Here is an 18,879-nt window from a genome sequence, read left to right on the forward strand (position 1 = left end):
ATCCAGACACCCAGCGTGGTCACAAGTCACCCAAAGGTTTCCATGCCCTCTACAGATGTACAATAAATAGACCTCACCAACGCTTTCTAGGTTTTGGAATTTCATTTGACTTCACTTGTTGGCAAATCCTTGTTTGATCCAATGTCCACTTCGTATTACACAAAACATGACAACAATTCACACAACAGTTAGTTACTTAAAGTAGGAAAAAACGTGCAGCGTTAAGGGACAGATTAGGAACAGGTCTGGTGTGCGACGGTTCTTGCCGGATGTTTGGTGTGGCACACATGAGCACGTCGTTGAGCAAGAAGAGGCGTCGCTCTTTGGTTTTGATGATTTCGCCGCGCTCGTTGTAGACCGTCTCCACCATGTCGTCCGAGCGGATCAGGTAGCGGCTGCCGTTGCTCAGGAGCTGAGGGATGAGGATGTTAAGTGAGTGTTACTACTGTGGGTGAAGGCGGGGACGTGCCACACTGAAGAGGGGATTCTCTAAACACATGTTTCTACTCAGATGCCAGTGTGGGTGGCTGTAGATAGACAAATAATTATACCTTGTGGGAAAGCTTTTAAGAATAGAGTATTGAGCCGAGAGAATGCGAGGGAGAAAATGTGAAGCTTAAGTGACTGATGGCCTCCCACATTCAGGAGCAGAGAAATGCCACAGCATTGAAATATCAGTGTGAAAGGAGACAATCGACTGTGCACTGAGTAAAGTGCATCATCAACTCTAACCTGTTTCACAGCTTTACAAACAATACACAAGTGTTAATGAACAGAGGTGCTGATGACAACATTTTATTCCCTCCAAGCCACAGCAGCGCATAATCCTATTCAAACACACAAACACACACACACACACACACACACACACACACACACACACACCTTGTTGAGGTAGCGTTCGTTCATGGCCTTTGCGATGTGCCGGATCTCGCAGCGCTGGTCGGCTTCCCTCTTCTTCTCGTTGAGCTTCTCGGCCAGCGTTTCCAGTTCAGTCAGAGCCATTTGCAGGGGCAGGCGGTCGGCGTGGCCCACGGGTGTGTTCTTCAGCATGTCCTGGTAGAGAGGCACAGAGAGAGACATCGTGTACACACCACTGTACTGTTACCCTGACATTTATGTCATGAAAAGTTGCCAACTACTCAGATCCCCAGAAAAGCTAGTCTAGGATTGTGTTGTGATAGGACGGCTATCTCTAAATATAACTTATGGATCTGCAGTATGTTTTCAAGCCAGCAGAGGACTGACATCTGCTCATCTTTCTACGTCTTCACCTACCAATCTGTTTTTTTATGTGAATAATCGACGGATAAAGATAAAAACATGAACATATACTAAATTAGCACTCACATACATGCTCTCCATGTTACGGTTTTGTGTTACTGCCGATTTTGGCATTGAAAGGAACCCGACGTTGCATATTCTGTCTCAGGTTTTCGTCAAGAGAGGTGGGAATGGTATGAGAGCAAATGTAGGCAGGATAATGAGAGCTCACAGGCAACCACTTCTGTGTATAGCACGCCCTCTGCTGGTGATTATGTGTAATGCACTCTTCACTGTACCTGCAGAAGCAAAATGAACTGTGGGAATCTCTGGATAGGTTTCATCATGAGGCCATACAAGGTCACTCTGTCACCGCTGGCCTCCTGACGGCTCTGTACATGAAGAGAGGAGAATGGGTCCAGGTTAGCAAACGGCATAACAAAGTGTGAGGTTAGTCTAGAGACGTTCTTAAGGGATGCAAAGAGTAAAGATGAAACTATAGCAAGCCAGCATAGTATAGATTTTACATTTACACGTATGATATTAACATGATACATATCCCTCATGTCTATCTACCACTGTGCTTTTGTGATTTTTGAGCATTTCCTTTTCTAACCTTGAGGAATTCCAGGAAGCCGGGTTTGGCGGCGCAGGTCTTCCTCACCACTGCCATAGCGCTGCTGAAGTTGTTCACATACTCACTGTAGGCATCCAGCACCATGGACTTTGAGAACTGTTGAGATAGACACAGAAGTATTGTATAATGAACAGATGCACTATTGTATGTACGTGCACATGTATAACAATTTAACTCAGACCAAAATGGAACCACATGGTGAAGCAGGGGGTTTCCTTGTCCCAAATAAGCCATAAATTCTTAAACCATGTGCTTTTTCTACTAAGATGAGAGGAGTAGACAGAGGGGTCAGACAGCAGACTTCACATCGGCCTCCCTGCTCCTCTAATCTCACGCCAGGGGTCACGACCTTGATGTCCTTACAATAACAAGCAACAGGAAGTGAAGCAGAGGGGAGGACAGTGAGAGATGTGGTCTTTTGTTTTGAAGAGCCTTGTGTATGAGTTGCTAGGCTGCCAAAGACAGCTCAGGGGGGAGCACATCCTCGAGGAGAGAGTGCAGCACTGTGTATTTGTATGTGAGAAAAAGAGAGCGAGTGTGTGTGCTGCTCAGTGAGAAAGCAGGAAAGGGAGACCACCGTGCACCACCGTGGCTGATGCAGTATTTTAACTAAACTCACCGAAGCTACAAAGACATCACCAATCATCTCTAGGTTGTCCCACTCGGCCACGCGGCTTGCCAGGGCGATCTGGAACAGGAAGTGGCTCTGCAGGATCTCACGCACGCGGTAAAAGATGATCTTCAGTTTCCTGTCGCTCAGCAGCTTTGGCTCAAGGAGGGACAGGGGCTTCTCGTATTGCTGATCGAGAAAAGAATGCATGATGACTGTGAGGAAGAAGCTTCTTAAGAATTTCCAGTTGGAATCAGGACCAGGTTCACCTCATACCTCTAATATCCTCTTTAGTGCTTCAAGGTAGTTCTTCTCACTCTCTAGTATGGAGCCCAGTATGCATCTTCTCACCAGCTACAGAGGAAAGACACCAGGGAGTCAATCTACAGTCAGCAGCACAAGACTGTGGTGTAAAAGCTGAAGGACACATTCCTTACCTGTTGCTGTGAGAGGTCCTCAGGAGCATGACTCAGCACTGGCTCAACATTGAAACAGTCCACCTCAATGAACAGCTCAGACTCCTCATCCTCTAAACCGGCCGACTTCCTCTCTGAAACAAGATGCATTTCATTTGCACAGCAATTTGTTATCAACAGAAAAGTCAAGCAAAGTTGAACTGCAGGGCCTGCAGATTATCTTTCATGTAACGTGGCTGTACCATGACAGAAGGACTTGGTCTTAATGAAAGACCGTCCCTTCTTCACCGCAGCTTTGGTTTTCTCAAGCCCGTCTTTGGTCCCTTCTTTAGCTGCCTTCACCAGCTTTTGCATCTTGAGTGAAGCAAAAAGAATAATTATTAAAAAAGCTTCATGGATGATTCTTTTCAGATTAATACTCTTTTAGTTGAGCTCAAATGTAGTGTGCTTTGTTAAGTCTATTCCTAAAACATTACCAAACGGGACTACAGAGGACAGAAGTCATGTTAGAATGGGAATGAAGATGGATTATCACATGAACACATAAAACAGCAGAGCAGACTTGACCAGAAAGTGGAGCAGTAACTGGGACAGCAGCGATAAGTACCATAGCTCTGATTTCATTTATGAGAGATAAATGTTTTATGTATTGGTCAATTATTGTCTACAGAGTGCTATTGTTTTCTTTTTTATAATGACTACAGTTCTCAGCTACTCGTTGTACACTATCTATCTAATTAAAACTCAACGGCTGTTGTCTCAGTTTACTGTAGAATTAAATGTAACATAATAAATGTATGCAAAGCTTTAAAACATTGATGCCTAAACACTTAATCAGGCAGCACAGTGCAGCAGACAGGAAGACAAATGAATTGTAAGCGAACCCACCACCAGTTTCACCGCCACCACCAACATTTAAAGAGCAACAGCATGAGGTTACCAGGCCAGCGACACACACACCCAGAGTGCAGTTAGCAACACTGAGAGTTAAGGGTTTGGGACTACTAGGTCTACAATGCGGAGTGGTGAGGTGAGCCTCAGGTGGTTTACCTTCTGCTCGTGTTTCTGTTTTAGTTGCTGCAGCTCTACCGTTCCCACTGTATTTGCCATTAGATCTTTCATCTTTTTCTCATAGTGTTCTTTCAAGCGTGTCAGATCTTGAGAGAGCTAAACAAGAGCAGAGCAAGCGTTACCAGTTATGGTGTCGAAACGGGCTTGCAGAAATGAGAGCCAGAGCTTAGCTGACCAACTCTGATGTTAAAATCCGTCTGACCAGACATCTAAATGAATCATTCCCACCAATTGTTCCTTTTCTTCCTCAGTTTACAATATGCTTCAGGGTTTTTTCAGATGACATACTTTGCCTGTCCCCAGAATAAGATTGTCAAGGGTGCAATGATACAGAAATACTGTCACTGTCTCTAATCATAATACTGGCTTTTTAATTTGTGCTCCCCTGGTGTTTGGTTTGAAATCTGTCATTTTTCACAGATTCCCACAAATTCAGACTTAAGTTGCATTTATGTGTAAATATATACCAACAGAAAGTAAAATCTAATCAGGGTACAAAAAGCTGCTTTACTATAAAGAAGCATCCTCTTTTTTTGCTAAACGTCTTCCATGGTTTGACTGAGCTGGACACTATTAAACAGCATATTTACACGCCTATATGCATAAATACATTTTCTATCTTAAAAATTTGCTCAATAGTAGAATGTGTTCCATAGCAAGAAGTAACACAACACATATTTAACCTATGACCTTTCATATATTTTATCAAAAAGGAGTAAATGGAGGCTGGCACAGAACACAGTCTTGAAAGTAAATTCCTTCTTCATCCGCCCACTCCCACAGCTGTACACTACTGACATAGGAGCTGGTGTGTTGGGAGAGGAGGAGGGTGATTATTATACGCACATGGGTCTTCTTCTGGGGTGGCTTCCCCCTCATGAAGGCATGGGGCAGGCCGTTCTCAAGGCGGCCCTCCCCGTCGCTGGCCTCGTCGTAGCTTTCAAACTCACTGGAGCTCCAGCCGTTGTCGAGGGAGCTGTTGCAGCCGCCCTCCTCGCCGAGCTCCACGTCATCATAGATCATCTCATCTGGTTCTGTGGGAGGAGGACAGATCACAAATACAGTTCATTTTAAATTTAGGTGCTTTAGTTAAGTTTGTTTCTGCCGAATCTTTGTCTTAATAAAAAATCCAACTGGATGAATTAAAAGTGAAAGTAAGCGAGGCAGCAGACTGCTAACAGGAACTAAAACAAAACAACACTGTGGAATGAAGGAGTGAAACAGATAAAGAAGTTAATTTACCTGTGTTGGAGTCAGAGTTCTCTCGCGGCACGTCGTCATAGATCACCTCATCTGGAGCTGAAACGCAACACAGTCATGGCAGCTAACGAATACATTTGCTTTCCATCATTTAGCTCGGCTGCTCACACAGCTAACAGGGTGTGATGTAATGGAGATCTAAAGAAAGGAGCACACGACGGGCCGCTTCCTCTACAGAACGGGGAAGGAAATGTCTGGGAATTCAGCTGTGACAAAATGTGTGAGTGCAAATTCAAATAGAGAGAGCCGACACAAAAGCAAAGTTCCTTCCATGAAAATTGTACTAAAATAATTAATTTCTCTATCAGAGGAACGTTTGATGTGAACATAATTTCTTACTTTCCATCCAGGCGGTGTTGGCAGGATCAGACGCCCATTTAGTCAAGGCGTCCTCCTCTCTGATAGGAGGATACTCCTCACTGAAAACACTGGAGAAATCACAAATGAATTAAATACACATTTATCTCTGTGACACCACTGACCTGGGAGTCTAACATAAGTGAGTCTGTGATGATGTTACGGGTAAGGATCAGCGCGTCTTAAAATGCTGTATAAAGCAGGCATACTTCAGTTATGTAGAAGTTACACACCTGTCAACAGAGTTGTTGCCGGTTGCAATCACAGTGACTGAGGAGGGAAAAGAGGAAATAAAACAATTAAATCCTGTGGAAACTTTGCTGTAACACCTGTCATATGCCACCAGGTGTCAGAAATCCTTCCATTTAGCTTTGACTTTGATTTAGTTTGGTTTATATTTGTAAATGTGCTACCATACAATTCACTTGAGGCATGTGCCTAACTAAAATTTCATGATAAGGAAATCATCATCATCATCATCACACATCTGTGGCTTTCCACACTCCTTCCCTTAAGCATCGGAGAATTTCAAACTGATGTGACCTTGGTGAGATAATTACAGTGTAAATGAGCTTCAGTGTGCCAGACCACTGGCTTGGACATGGCAACTGTTAAGATTTTAGGGAAACAGGAAAGTCCTCACAGCCAACACAGAGAGCCGGGGAGGCTAATTTTAGCCCTGGCTTCCTTGTGGCAAGGCTTTAGGAAAAACAGGAATACAGAAAGGAGAAAGGAGAGAGGAAAGTAGCTGAGACAGCATCCAATTGTCACAGCCTTATTTCTCTGGAGTAAAAGGGGAGAGGAAGAGGGATTTAGACTGAACAAATACAATTAGCAGAGCCATGACATCCACTGTATTCTCTATTGCCAGGGGCATTTTATCCTCATCATTATTATTGTTGTTATTCTATTATTTCCTAAGTCAAACTCTTCTCATTGCATGTTTCAGGATTTGGCCTTTGTTTACCGTCCTCGTCCACGGAGAGGTGGCGGATGATAACGGGCGTGGTGTAGGTGGGTGTGATGAGCGGCACACCAGAGGGCGTGGCATATCCACAGGGCACTGGGACGGAGTATCCTGAAGTGATGCCGACCGGGCTGGTGTGGATATCCTGAGCCTCTCCCTCTCGCTCCTTTGGCTCGACTGGGGAGGAAGGGGAAGAGGAGGGTCCGCTCTGCTGCTCCAGCTGCTGCAGTTGGAGGGGGGTGATGTCGATCACAGAGTAGGGATTGACTTTGCCTTGGGAGGTGGTCCTAGGGACGGCCTGCGGGGGGCAAGGGTCATCACTGGACACATCCTGGCCTAGTGAGAGAAAACAAAAAGGCAGAATGCTTTAAAAGAATGGTTTCAACAGTTGCTTCACAACAAAAGTAACAGCCAGTGACCTATAGGACATATTAATGTAAAATTGTAGTGTGTATTAAACAAATTGTAGTGATTATTGCTAATCCTCAATAGATTAGATCTTGGAGTGAGTGAGGATTAGGTTAGAAACTAATTATGTAGTGGCAACAATTAAGGTTGGAGAGAGTGAATATATAATAAATGTGAAATCCTGTAAAGTATCTTAAGTATCTTCAAGATTATGAAGTACTACGGTGCCTTGAAGAGCAGAAACTGAATGATTGGTGTAGGGTGGAGATTTCTCCACTTTAATACTCCAGGGTTGAGTGTCTGAGAATAAGCAGAGCCCAGGCCGCTTCTGTCATGACATTCAGTGATAAAAGCCAGACAACCTGCTACACCAAGCAGCCAGAGATAAAAAGGTGTCATGAGAGAGACGGACGGCCGGCCCACGACTGCAGGCCTGCGGAATCGGAATCAGCAAAGTAACTCAGAAAAAACAAAGTAGCCTCCAAGTACTATCACACAAGGAACACACAAAATGTTGGCCACAAGCCGTCAAAGACTACCGAGTACAGCAATGACACGTCAATACTTTTTGGAACACAAACCTGTTTTTCCAGGATTTGTCTCTGAGTCATCTTGAATAGGAGGGGGAGGAGGTGGCAGTAAATCTGTCTCCATGTCACCAGACCCTTCAGCTGCAGATGTCCCCTCTCTTTCTGCTGTTATTCCACCTGTGGGAGATCTGGCTGTGGCAACTGTTGATGGAGCTGCACCAACTGCGGCTGAGGGCACTGGAGGGTCCTCTGGGTGACCCGACGCGATACTGTCCTGGCTCTGAGCCTCTGTGTTGAGCTCTAGAGAAGCTGGGGGAGCGGGGAGCAGGCGGTCAGCCTCAGGGATGTCATCGCCACTATCATCAAAGTCGAAGGCTTCCCCCTCATCTTCATCTGCAAAGGGGCCTGCCAACACTAAGATAAAAACACAGCGATACGGAGAGTGAGATAGAGTGAAGCCTCTGTGATTGAAAAGGGAGATGGCACTTCACATAACTGTGCCAAATGCCAACAAGGTTTTCCTTGGGCAGATAAATCCCTCGGGTCAGCCACCATAGGCAGGGGCAGAGAGGATTACATTTGAATGTCTCAGTTATGTAATGTCTTTGGCAGCCTGTTTTCACTGTGGCCCTGCTGGACACTACAACCTCCCTGACTTTGAGCCAAACAAATTAAAAGCCACACATTCAAATTTGTGGCCTGTCTCCCCTGTCACACCAAAGTGTAGAAGAGGCCCGTTTGTTTTTATATGTTCCAGTGTAAAATGTGATTAGAAAACACTTTGAGGCAGCAGAGGACGTATTTGGATGTAATTAAACTTAAGTAGCTTTTGGAGGCTCAACATGTTCCCTGCATCACTTACTATTACAGACTACAGGACTACTATGGACCTGGGAAGTGAACCCCAAATAACTTAAAAATCCAAAAAACACTGTCAGTAACCATATTTCTGTTTTATTTTCCCCCAAATTTAATTTTGTAAAAGGGCTCTTCACTTTATGAAACCATTTTCAAACACACTGTGGGCGGGAATTCTTCTGGCAGGGCTGAAAGTTAAAAGACTCTCCCATAAACAGACTTATAATTAAGGGTGGGGTCTATGACAGCAAGAAAGTGGGCCTTTGTTTTCTGACAGTACTTTCACATTGAGCATCTGTGACAAAACACCACATCAAATGTTGAACTTAATGGCAAGGAACTATATTCAAACACAAATGACCATCAGAGAGCTCAGCTGGAAACAGACAAGAAGGAAATGAAAAATATCTCTCCAGATTCCGCAGAGCAATTAGTCTGGAACGAGAGCTGTGACTCCTTCTGCAGAGGAGTTATGCACTTTGAGATTATCAGTACTTTTGATCTGATCATTAGAGTGTGAGCGAAAGACACTCCAAGAGCAACAGCACAGGTCATAGACTTGCATGAAAGGTGGCAGAGAGGCCTGAAGTGCTGAAAATGTGCAAGAAAACAACACCGCAGAATGCAAAGGTTTGGTTAAATGTAGAAGGGAAAGAATGAAACCTAGAATGAACCACACAGGCTTCAAACTGCCTGACCTGAATTCATTGTGACAAAAGGAATGCTTGGTATTCTTTCAGGTGTTCACCCTCAGCCAGAACCAAATTCTCTGAATGGAAAGAACTTCCATTCACGTCATCCAGCCTCTTCTCACGTGTTAATGATTTCCCCTTGGAATCCAGTCAGATTACAGACGGGGTCCCTATGGGAGCTAAAATTGAGGGGATCCCTGCTACTACTACCGTGAACGATACTCTGTCTCTCTGCTTGGCACGCTTATGCTCCTCATACCATAAATTCTTTGAGTCCTTTCGAGTCAGTGGTCAGAACTTTGACAGTATTAGCTCTCAGTCTAAAGTCTTGTTCTCATATCCTGGCTGTGTTGTCAAAGAAAACAATGAAGTCCCAGTTAGTTAGAGGAGTTCATTTCCTCCATACCTCACAGCCGAAATAGCTCAGTTGGGAGAGCGTTAGACTGAAGATCTAAAGGTCCCTGGTTCGATCCCGGGTTTCGGCATTTTGACCCCCCTCCTCCCTCTCCACATATAGGACACTGTGTGTAGCTTTTTCCCAACAGACGCAAGTTAAAGTACAACCTACTTGACCCATTCCACTCCTCCAACTTTCATGTGGGCCTTTACCACTAAGTCAAGCTGATAAGGTCACGCACACACACCACCTTCACTGTTGTGACACGCTGTGTTTAGCCTCAAGGCCAAAGCTGCCCACTAATTGTAACCAAGTAAATGTTACACTCCCTTTAGCCACCCCAATAACTCTGAAGTCCTTTGTAGTGCGGTGGACGCCTCTAAATCACCAGTATGATTCCCTCAGGCATTGACAGGTAGTTGTTCTACCCTATAGTCAGGGAAGGAATGGTGTGCTGGTCATGGTGCAGGTCAACACTGTGACCCTGTGTCCATCTGGACCCATGACTGAAGGCACAGAGAAGTAGAGAACTAATCTGGAAACAGAGATACGATCTGTCTCTTTCCATCTGTGCAGTAATGAATGATGTGGGCCACAAAGATAAGGCACAGCTGACTGCCTAACAGCCTGTAGTACTCTTGAACTGTGGGATGGTTATTCATGTGCCAATAATTGCCGTACTACACACTCTCACTCTCTGAGTCGATCTATGAGTTTGATGTGCACCACTTGGCTGTGCCACAATAAAGTAGTATTGACTACAATCTGCATTTGTACATCTGCCACAGCAGAGTGTGTTTGAATCCCAGCAGAATGACTGCAGAGACTGAGCTTGAGACTGGAGTTACAGTGTAAGCACATACACACCCACATGAGAGGACAACCTTCCCAACCACACACAGACCACAAACTAGGAATGAATGAGCATTGACATGAGGATAAGGATTTCCCTCATCTGTCAGCGGACACAAAGTAGAAGAACATCGGAAAATAAAGCATGCATACTGTACATGAACACTCAGGCACATCTACACAAACATGGCCATTGTTAATTCAGTATCACAATATGGATTGTGTTCTATAGGCCAAAGTCCACTCCGCCACATAATGCTCTGCTTGAACGAGTCACTGGGTTACAATCCTGTACAGCATCAACCTGGCAACAAAGCAAGTGACTGGCAAGCTGAAGACGAAGCATTTCTGTGGCCTGTGTCAATCCCCAGAGGCTGTGTACTCTGTATGTGTGTATTCTGTGTGTGTGTGTGTGTGTGTGTGTGTGTTGCAGCAGCGTTTAGCCTAATACTGAGGCACATTGTTTGGTATTCACAGCAACACAGCACATTTTATCCTCCTTACTCCCTTGTTCCCCTGCCCACACACTCCAGAGTCGTGGAGGAGAGGAATGCGATGTTGACTCATGCTGTCCATCTTAACTAGGCCTCAAGGAAGTGATTCAACCACAGGATGACCCATGGTAGCTAACACATGTTGCTACTGACCGAACGTGAAGAAACTAGAAGAAACTAAAAGAAACTTCGGTAACAGTAAGAGCCAGGACAGCAAATGAACACACAGGGCCAGTGTCTGCTGAATACAGTGTAAGTGACTAACAATGCTAAGTGCTAACAGAGGCAGGTAAAGTATCCATGGCCTGGGGGGGCAAAGAGCTCACACAAAAGAGAGACCCAAAGAGTAAGAAAGCTAAACTTGCAGTCGATAGCTGCAGTGTAACAGTAATGATGAGGCTTCCTTGTGTTTGCTACTGGGTAGTCTTAAAATAGTGGTCTTCAAATTTACTCTGCCAGGTGTACAGAGATGATCAATGCAGCGTATAAACATTGAACCTAGAAACAAATCAAATCAAAAGGATGATGGCCAGTACGGGGATCGAACCCGCGACCTTGGCGTTATTAACACCACGCTCTAACCAACTGAGCTAACCGGCCATAGGACATGACCATGGTCATAATTTTTTTTTTCAAAGTCACGTTGAGTCAAGCGTCTGCTAAGGAGAATGTTACAGAAAAGTTGTCACTCAAAACAATAACAAAACACAACATTGCAAGTGTGCAGCTCAAAGCTCTGTTGACATTACTTTCAGGAGGAGGAGGTGGGAAGTCTTCCACGTCCATGATTGGCTGCTGCACAAGCGCTTCACTCAGCTGTGACCACTATGTCATCACACATCCCTGAAACAAAAGAAATGAGAAAATTAGAATGTTTCCATACATCACGACTGAGGCATTCTTGGCTAAGCCGTATGAAAGCCAGTCTCCAAAAAGGCCAACCGCATGCCTGTTACTGCACGTTACACTAGATCACAGCAGCACTGAGCCAGCCAGCAGGGAGGCACGGCTGTGTTGCTCTCGTGACCTGATTTCCTTTGGAGTTAACATACATGTGAATTAAAGCTGCTGTAGACGTGATAAATTGGAACGCAAAAGTTGTTGAATGGAAACAAAGATGTACTGATAGGGGGGGAGGGGGGCAGAGAGTGTTGATACTACAACATGTTGAGTGCAAACAAACAAACAACAAAACATCATTTTGATATGGTAATTGTGTGTGAATGCTCTGTGTGGGTACTTCATTCTTACACCACCAACTGATAAGCCATACCCTATGTAGTAATCCCAAAACAAGGCTGATGGGTGGTTTCTAAAGCTAAAACGCAACTTAGGTCAAATACACTAAACTCTAGTACGTCAAAGACAACTCTACAACTTAGTATATTTGTTCAGGCTCAGGCCAAACCATTTATCCTGCATAATTTCAAGCAAAGGTCAAAAATATATCACAGCCTTGTGTAACTAAGTACTGATAGAAACCAATCCTGAAGCATGGTATGTCTATAGTTCTCACCAGGTGGTTACACTGTACTCCTGACATAAATAAAGACAACATTCTACTGACAACGGACATATAAGGATTCCGGGGTCAATGTTAAGTTTAAAGGTAATCTTCTACTTAGCCCCAAGGAAATGTCAATAGCGTGTCGAGGCAGGTGAGACCTTTGGACCTGCACGGGCATGAGACATAACATTCCTCACCACTACAGCCTTGTTTACTGATGCTACTCGTATCCAGAGGTGACAGTTCCTATCAAAGGCCTCCTCTGGAAAAAATGTGCAGATTTCTTCAGCTTGCCAATGGCCCTCAAGAGCAGAATGACACAGCCATGACATCATACCATAGCATAAAGCAGCCATTGTCATGGTATGTGTGCCCCATATTCTATTCAGAGAATCTTTTCTCGGGTTCAATACGAACCACAACAGATGTTCACAATGGTCCACACTGAGTAAGACAAGCCTACACCACAGTAATACAGAAAACAAGAGCCAAAAGATAACCCATTCTGAGTCTCAAAGCTTGTTTTGTCTACTAATAATGTAGAATCCTCAGCTTCTTTGTCCCCCACCGTATTCCTAGGGCACAAAGCCAGGACAGCAAAGGAACACACAGGGCCAGTGTCTGCTGAATCCAGTGTGGCTGAGTGACAATGCTAAGTGCTAACAGAGGCAGGTAAAGTATCCATGGCCTGGGGGGGCAAAGAGCTTGCACAATGGAGAAGAACGCTAAGAGTCAGAAAGCAAGAACTACTGTAGATAGCTGGAGTACAACTGTAATGATGAAGCCTTCTTGTGTTTGCTCCTGGGTAGTCTAAGAGTCTTCAAATGTACACTGCCAAGTGTACACAGGTGATCAACACAGTGTATAAACATGTTCTCTGAGAAACAATTCAAAATGTTGCTGGCCAGTACGGGGATCGAACCCGCGACCTTGGCGTTATTAGCACCACGCTCTAACCAACTGAGCTAACCGGCCATATTTACATCGCCTGTTTCATCATTTCTTATTGAATTCAGGTGAAGTGCAGTACATAAATTGGACTTTTGTGACAGAGGTGGACAGGTTGAACAATAAACATTGGTATTTTACTGCGTTAACAGGATGTACAGGCAAACGTCATGGCCAGTACGGGGGTCGAACCCGCGACCTTGGCGTTATTAGCACCACGCTCTAACCAACTGAGCTAACCGGCCATGAAATTACCATTTTCGACAAAAGGCCAAAGACAGAAGACAGGAAGAAAGCATTTCCTGTTTCACCTGGTGGAGCCTCAGTGGTGATTAGTTTGTTCAGAGATGAGGAGAGTTGTCTGCCTCATCACACAGCACTCACTCACGAGGCAATGACAGCTTCCCCCATTCCAGCTTTAAAACCAGCCGGCAGATTCCTCCGTTCCTCTTCTCTCCTATAATTACTTGGGGCTTTGACTCTTTTTACTTGCTCCTTGGTGGAAAGAAAATGCATCTTCCAACAAATGACATGCTGTACCAGTCTGTGGCAGGGCGCTTCATATGTGGTGAACCACACTGACACCCAGCTCAGTTCAAAGCAGAATAAGTCTAACATATAGAGTATGAGGCAACGACAAACACATTGTACTAAACTAAACTTATGACCTCATGTAGTGTAGCTTGAGGAGGTTTTTCAATGTGGATCGTGTTCCATTAATGTCTATTCAGAGGCCTAAGTACTAACGACTGGACCAATAGAGGTAAATCAGCAGCAAATACCTAAAAACAGAAAAAACTCTCCAAGTAAACAATGTTATTGACCTAGTTTAGATGTAAATTGCTGTAGTGTCACTTTAAGAATCACACCGTGTCTAAGTGAACTCAAGGTATGGCAGTCTGAGAGCAGAGACCGAGGACAGAGTGGAAGACACTGGAGGGGTAAAAGCACCTCCATTGTTGATGTCAGGCTCAGCTGAGCGTGTCATTACATGTCGGGGAGGATGAGCCGTGCTAAGCAGACAAGAAAATAGTCATCTGGCCCGCTAGTGTAATGCAGACAATTTGTTCACCTGTGTATTCACAACAACTTACTGCATGATAAAGCACAGGCAAGGACACACAGGATAGAATACATGTTAGCAGTATGTGGTGTATGTAAAGGACAGTAAGGACAGGAAACCTAAACCTTACTTCATACCAGCATATAGACATGTCCATTATGATCAGCAGTGATCTATGGAAACTTTCTAATGATGCAGAGTCACCCACACTAAATCACACTCTAGTTTTAAGATGAGTGCAATTTTTCATTTTAGTCTTCAGTTAAAAAATTGGTTAAAAATAATAAAAACCCATTTCTCAGCAGCACTCTGCTCTACATTCATAATAACAGTGAACGTACAGAGGATGTGATGTATGCACAAATAAGTGGACCTGCCCACATTATTACTTTGTGTTTGGGCCATTAGCCATGAACGCATCAATCTACATACAAGTCCAGCAATGTTAATGTCTCAGAGCTATTTAATTAAAACTTCCATTCACTTTGAAAGACTGATGAATAAATCATTTGTATGCTTTTTCATTTGAGATTTGAGCAACACTGTGACTTCTGGCAACAGACCTCAACCACAAATTATGTGTGTGTGTGTGTGTGTGTGTGTGTGTGTGTGTGTGTGTGTGTGTGTGTGTGTGTGTGTGTGTTGCTGACAGTTAACCATTGAGCAGCCTGGTTTGGTTTTGAATCTTGCGTAGAATGTACACTTCAAGATAAGTGGTATTCCACATCCGCCCTGAAAGCTGTGAACAAAAGCCTAGAGGGGAGGCTAGAAGGGAGAGTCCTGTCTATGCTGTGTGTGTGTGTGTGTGTGTGTGTGTGTGTGTGTGTGTGTGTGTGTGTGTGTGTGTGTGTGTGTGTGTGTGTGTGTGTCTGTCCCTAGCTTCAGGTGTTTAGTTGGCTTGTTTAATTAAGCAGTTTGTTCCCATCTTCTCCCTCCTCCGGCGTTACAGTAATCAGGTTTTGGCTTAAAAAGGTCATGTACGTTTGGAAGGTTTAGGAGAGGAGAGGAGAGTACACACTGCCCTGCAGCATACAAAGGCAAAAAGGACACAATCAGCATCTAGGCACTTAAACCCCATTTTACAGAAAAAAATTCTAATATATGATTCTAAAATAGACTTTGATTGTATGATGTTTTTGTTTCAGAGAGGCTGAAATGATTATATGACTATGTTTCTTCTTCTTGGTTCACAATAGGTCAGTGAAGTGTTCCACGCATTTCTTGCTGCTTCTGAAGCAGTATGTAGATGAAAGTGCATAGTGATTTCATTATAGAGTGACAGCGACTTCAAGACCGGACTGACTCAGAATCATGCCTGACAAAAATTGCTTGGCCAGTACGGGGATCGAACCCGCGACCTTGGCGGTATTAGCACCACGCTCTAACCAACTGAGCTAACCGGCCATGTCATATTCCTGTGAGCAGCCTAACAAACCCACTTCTGTATGTGGAGCAGAGTATTCTCCTGCCTGGTGATGTTTAAGCCTCCACCCAACAACTCTCTCTGGAATACAACCGACCCTGAACACTGAAACATCCACGTAGAAGCCCAGACGTGGAGTGTGGTATTCCACATCAGCTACAAGTTATAATTAGAGGCCTGATGGGTGTGGAGCTGAGGAAAGGCACCCCGATCGCCATGGCCACAGGGCAGCGGTGTTTCTGTCTGATGTCAGGGGTGTGAACTACTGACACGTGAAGGGACTCCATGTATGTATTCAGCAGAAATCTCTACAGGCATGTTTCTACACCGAGCGCCGTCAGCCCTACTGCAACTCATTACCCATGGTTCCAGGAATCACGTTACAGTAGGAAGTGTTACTATTATGGTCTACGACACAACAGTTACACAGGAAGAAGGAAGGCACCTGGAAGTTGCTGTGGGACAGTGATCCATAAAAAATACAGATGTTCAGGATAAAATGTCATTGAACAACACTTTCTCAGGCAAAGGCAAACATATTTGTATCTAACTAAGTTTACGTAAAGGAGCATTCAGAGGCTTTAGAGCCTGTTCCACAGATTGTGTGGTTGTGGATCCATAGCAGTCCAAGTCCAGTTCAAAGGCATATAGAGCCAGGAAGTGATAGCCAAGTATTTCCACAATGCTACAACAACAAAGAAGCAATGCCAGTGTCCTAGTTTGGGATTTCAATGAAGTATTGCTTCGAGTCAGTCTTCAGTAAAAGTAACAGAACACCGGTAAAGCCCTGCAGCCTGGAAGTCAGTGAGCAAAATGAAAGACTTGAGCTGTAACCTTTCAAAGCTGCTACGCTGTCCAATTAAAATCAGAGACAGCCCCAGACAGGCTGTGGATCCTATTGGTCCACACCCTCACCGTAAGCAGCAAACCCGAGCCAAGAGAACCCAACATGTCATCAGAAGAACAGCATTTATTGTGCAGAGGTTAGCGGGTAAGAGCAGCTGGCCCAAAGAGCTCTTTTGTTGACCAGCCGGATTTCAGCTCTGAGGCCATTTTCATATCAACAGAGGAACTCAGTCATGATTTCATCCTCAATGTCAGACTACAATGAATGACCACAGGCCAACTCAATGGTCTCGATTGTCAGAGTAATGGCCACTGCACAGACTTCAGAGGGCGGGGGAAGTTTTTGAAAACAAGATTGCTGGTGACGTCTTACTGTATTCACCCTGTAAAAGCTGCTAGATTGTGCTTTCAAGTATGCCATAGAGGAAATCAAAGACCACAACATTAGCACTGTGGGAGTCAAGGGTTCGATTCCTACACAATTCAAGACGAATACATTCATGGTTTTAACATAACATCAGGTCTAAACAGACTTAAGTAATGAACACAAAGCACTGAGGGACTAAACTGACATTTTCCCAGAGAGAACGTCCATTAGACACTAAAATGATCCGACGTGTTCCCAGCTTGTGTGCGGTATGTGAGAAATGTCACACATCCACCTGCAGAAGAGCTGGACTCTTTGCTTCCCAGCTGTTACTGAACCGTGCAATCTGTGTCCCTATGGATTCTTCTTGGGAACGGTCAGCGGACAATAAGCATGTAATCAAGACTTCATAAAAGTCTATAAGAGAATGCTCTTCTCCTTAGCCATGGAAGTAAGAACATAATTACATCACAATTTGCTTTTGTCAATCTGAATATTGCATCTGTCCCTGCAGTGTCTGAAACGCCAAGAGTAGCTGACACACCTGCATGTTTACAGGAGGAAGCTGCAACAAAACTGAGCTGGGGAAAAGGACATCTACTCCCAGAGAAGGTGTTGTCACAATGGGAGGGGGAACAACACATCTGTGCTTGCAGCCAGGCCAGGTCACATTGTCTATTTGCTAAACAAATGAGCAGTAGATACTTTTGTGTACATGCTTGTGTGTGTGTGTGTGTGTGTGTGCCCCACCTCCCCCTGATTCTTCACACTACACTGACCTGAGAGGACGTGAATGGCAAACAAAACAAGTGAAGATCCAAGTGATCTGTCTTCAAACTGTGTTTTTGATGCGAGACATAAACTTCAAACAAATGCCTTCAGTGATGTATGACTTCATACATCACTGAAGGCATTTGTTTGCCTGTGCTAAGAGGCAAACTACTCTAGAAACACAACTAAACGCAGTAAGCCTCACACTGAGCTTCCAGCTGACTGAAGCTGTGCAGACCTACAGGGAGGAATGCTATGCATGACTACTTGAATTTGTGTTCCATTGGAGGTGAACGTCCTCTCAGATGTGCTGCCAGACTTCAGACAGAAGCCACAAAGTCCTCATTTGTAGATTTAGCACGAATCATCATTAAATGCGATCATCATCACTGTTCACACACTTTTTTCAAGATTTGTGTTTTGAGTGTAAAAAGGGTTTGGTGACGCCGCAAACGCATCTAATGGAACTTAGACAGCAACCGGAAATGTTTGATGCTATGGCAGGAATAGATAAATCTCTGAAGATGTCTGTCATCAACTTATTTAACACAGGAAAAGATGGATACATTGAATCACCGTCTTGTCTAGTCACTTTAACTTACACAAAAAGTTAAAGAGACAGTTTAAGTAGTTTATACGACAACATCTGAATGAGTGCACGGAGTTAAAGACGTAGAAGAAGACGTTCATGTCTTGTTTTCAGTGCTGTTGTGGAATTTACTTGTTGACTGTTGGCAACATAAGGCGCCACGTTATAGCTGTCGCACCCACAGCTGTCTCTTTAGAAACAGATAAATAAACTTTTTACTGTTACAGTTTTATTTACGAGAAACGCTGCACTGGATGTTGCCAAAGAACACAAGTCACGACTCACCTGAACGAACAATTAGCGAAACAGTTTGGGACTTCTAAAACTTTGCCAGAAACTTGGGAAAAAAAACAACAACGTTCTTAGCTTACCATTTGAAGACTCTTTCCCGCTTCAGTTGCTTTGTCCCCTCTTAGTTTTCTTGTGCAAAAGTTAACAGTGACGCATTTATAGCACCAAACACACCAAAACACATCCACTCTTCCCTTCGTGTCCTTCTTTTAACTCGACTCCCTTTCCGAGCGAGCTGACTCCATCCATGAAACCCTCTCAC

General features: G+C 44.3%; 1 protein-coding gene and 5 non-coding genes across 7 annotated transcripts in view; 1 reads left to right on the forward strand and 5 right to left on the reverse strand.

The window, feature by feature from the left end:
* Window positions 1-18,874, reverse strand: part of arhgef10 (Rho guanine nucleotide exchange factor (GEF) 10) — a 39,604-nt gene extending 20,730 nt beyond the window's left edge. The window contains exons 1-17 of one of the 2 annotated variants that reach the window (XM_076161664.1): window positions 18,698-18,874; window positions 11,562-11,655; window positions 7,571-7,933; window positions 6,582-6,917; window positions 5,848-5,884; window positions 5,597-5,685; window positions 5,240-5,296; window positions 4,844-5,031; window positions 3,977-4,093; window positions 3,169-3,280; window positions 2,948-3,060; window positions 2,787-2,864; window positions 2,520-2,699; window positions 1,880-1,996; window positions 1,563-1,655; window positions 886-1,056; window positions 267-412 (exon numbers count right to left, since the gene is read on the reverse strand). In XM_076161664.1, coding sequence (XP_076017779.1) covers window positions 267-412; window positions 886-1,056; window positions 1,563-1,655; window positions 1,880-1,996; window positions 2,520-2,699; window positions 2,787-2,864; window positions 2,948-3,060; window positions 3,169-3,280; window positions 3,977-4,093; window positions 4,844-5,031; window positions 5,240-5,296; window positions 5,597-5,685; window positions 5,848-5,884; window positions 6,582-6,917; window positions 7,571-7,933; window positions 11,562-11,598 — 2,234 coding nt within the window. In that variant the 5' untranslated portion in view covers window positions 11,599-11,655; window positions 18,698-18,874. The remainder of the gene's footprint in view (window positions 1-266; window positions 413-885; window positions 1,057-1,562; window positions 1,656-1,879; window positions 1,997-2,519; window positions 2,700-2,786; window positions 2,865-2,947; window positions 3,061-3,168; window positions 3,281-3,976; window positions 4,094-4,843; window positions 5,032-5,239; window positions 5,297-5,596; window positions 5,686-5,847; window positions 5,885-6,581; window positions 6,918-7,570; window positions 7,934-11,561; window positions 11,656-18,697) is intronic. The other variant, XM_076161665.1, reaches the window with a different exon arrangement.
* trnaf-gaa (transfer RNA phenylalanine (anticodon GAA)) lies at window positions 9,482-9,554 on the forward strand. Its single transcript has one exon. It is a non-coding gene; the product is annotated as a tRNA-Phe (tRNA).
* trnai-aau (transfer RNA isoleucine (anticodon AAU)) lies at window positions 11,339-11,412 on the reverse strand. The gene has a single exon. It is a non-coding gene; the product is annotated as a tRNA-Ile (tRNA).
* trnai-aau (transfer RNA isoleucine (anticodon AAU)) lies at window positions 13,221-13,294 on the reverse strand. The gene has a single exon. It is a non-coding gene; the product is annotated as a tRNA-Ile (tRNA).
* Window positions 13,439-13,512, reverse strand: trnai-aau (transfer RNA isoleucine (anticodon AAU)). Its single transcript has one exon. It is a non-coding gene; the product is annotated as a tRNA-Ile (tRNA).
* Window positions 15,661-15,734, reverse strand: trnai-aau (transfer RNA isoleucine (anticodon AAU)). The gene has a single exon. It is a non-coding gene; the product is annotated as a tRNA-Ile (tRNA).
* Window positions 18,875-18,879: the final 5 nt, after the last annotated feature.

This window comes from Genypterus blacodes, unplaced genomic scaffold (genome assembly GCF_046128005.1).
Source record: "Genypterus blacodes isolate CSIRO-AG114 ecotype Tasmania unplaced genomic scaffold, CSIRO-AGI_Gbla_v1 ptg000112l_1, whole genome shotgun sequence".
Classification (NCBI taxonomy): Eukaryota; Metazoa; Chordata; class Actinopteri; order Ophidiiformes; family Ophidiidae; genus Genypterus; species Genypterus blacodes.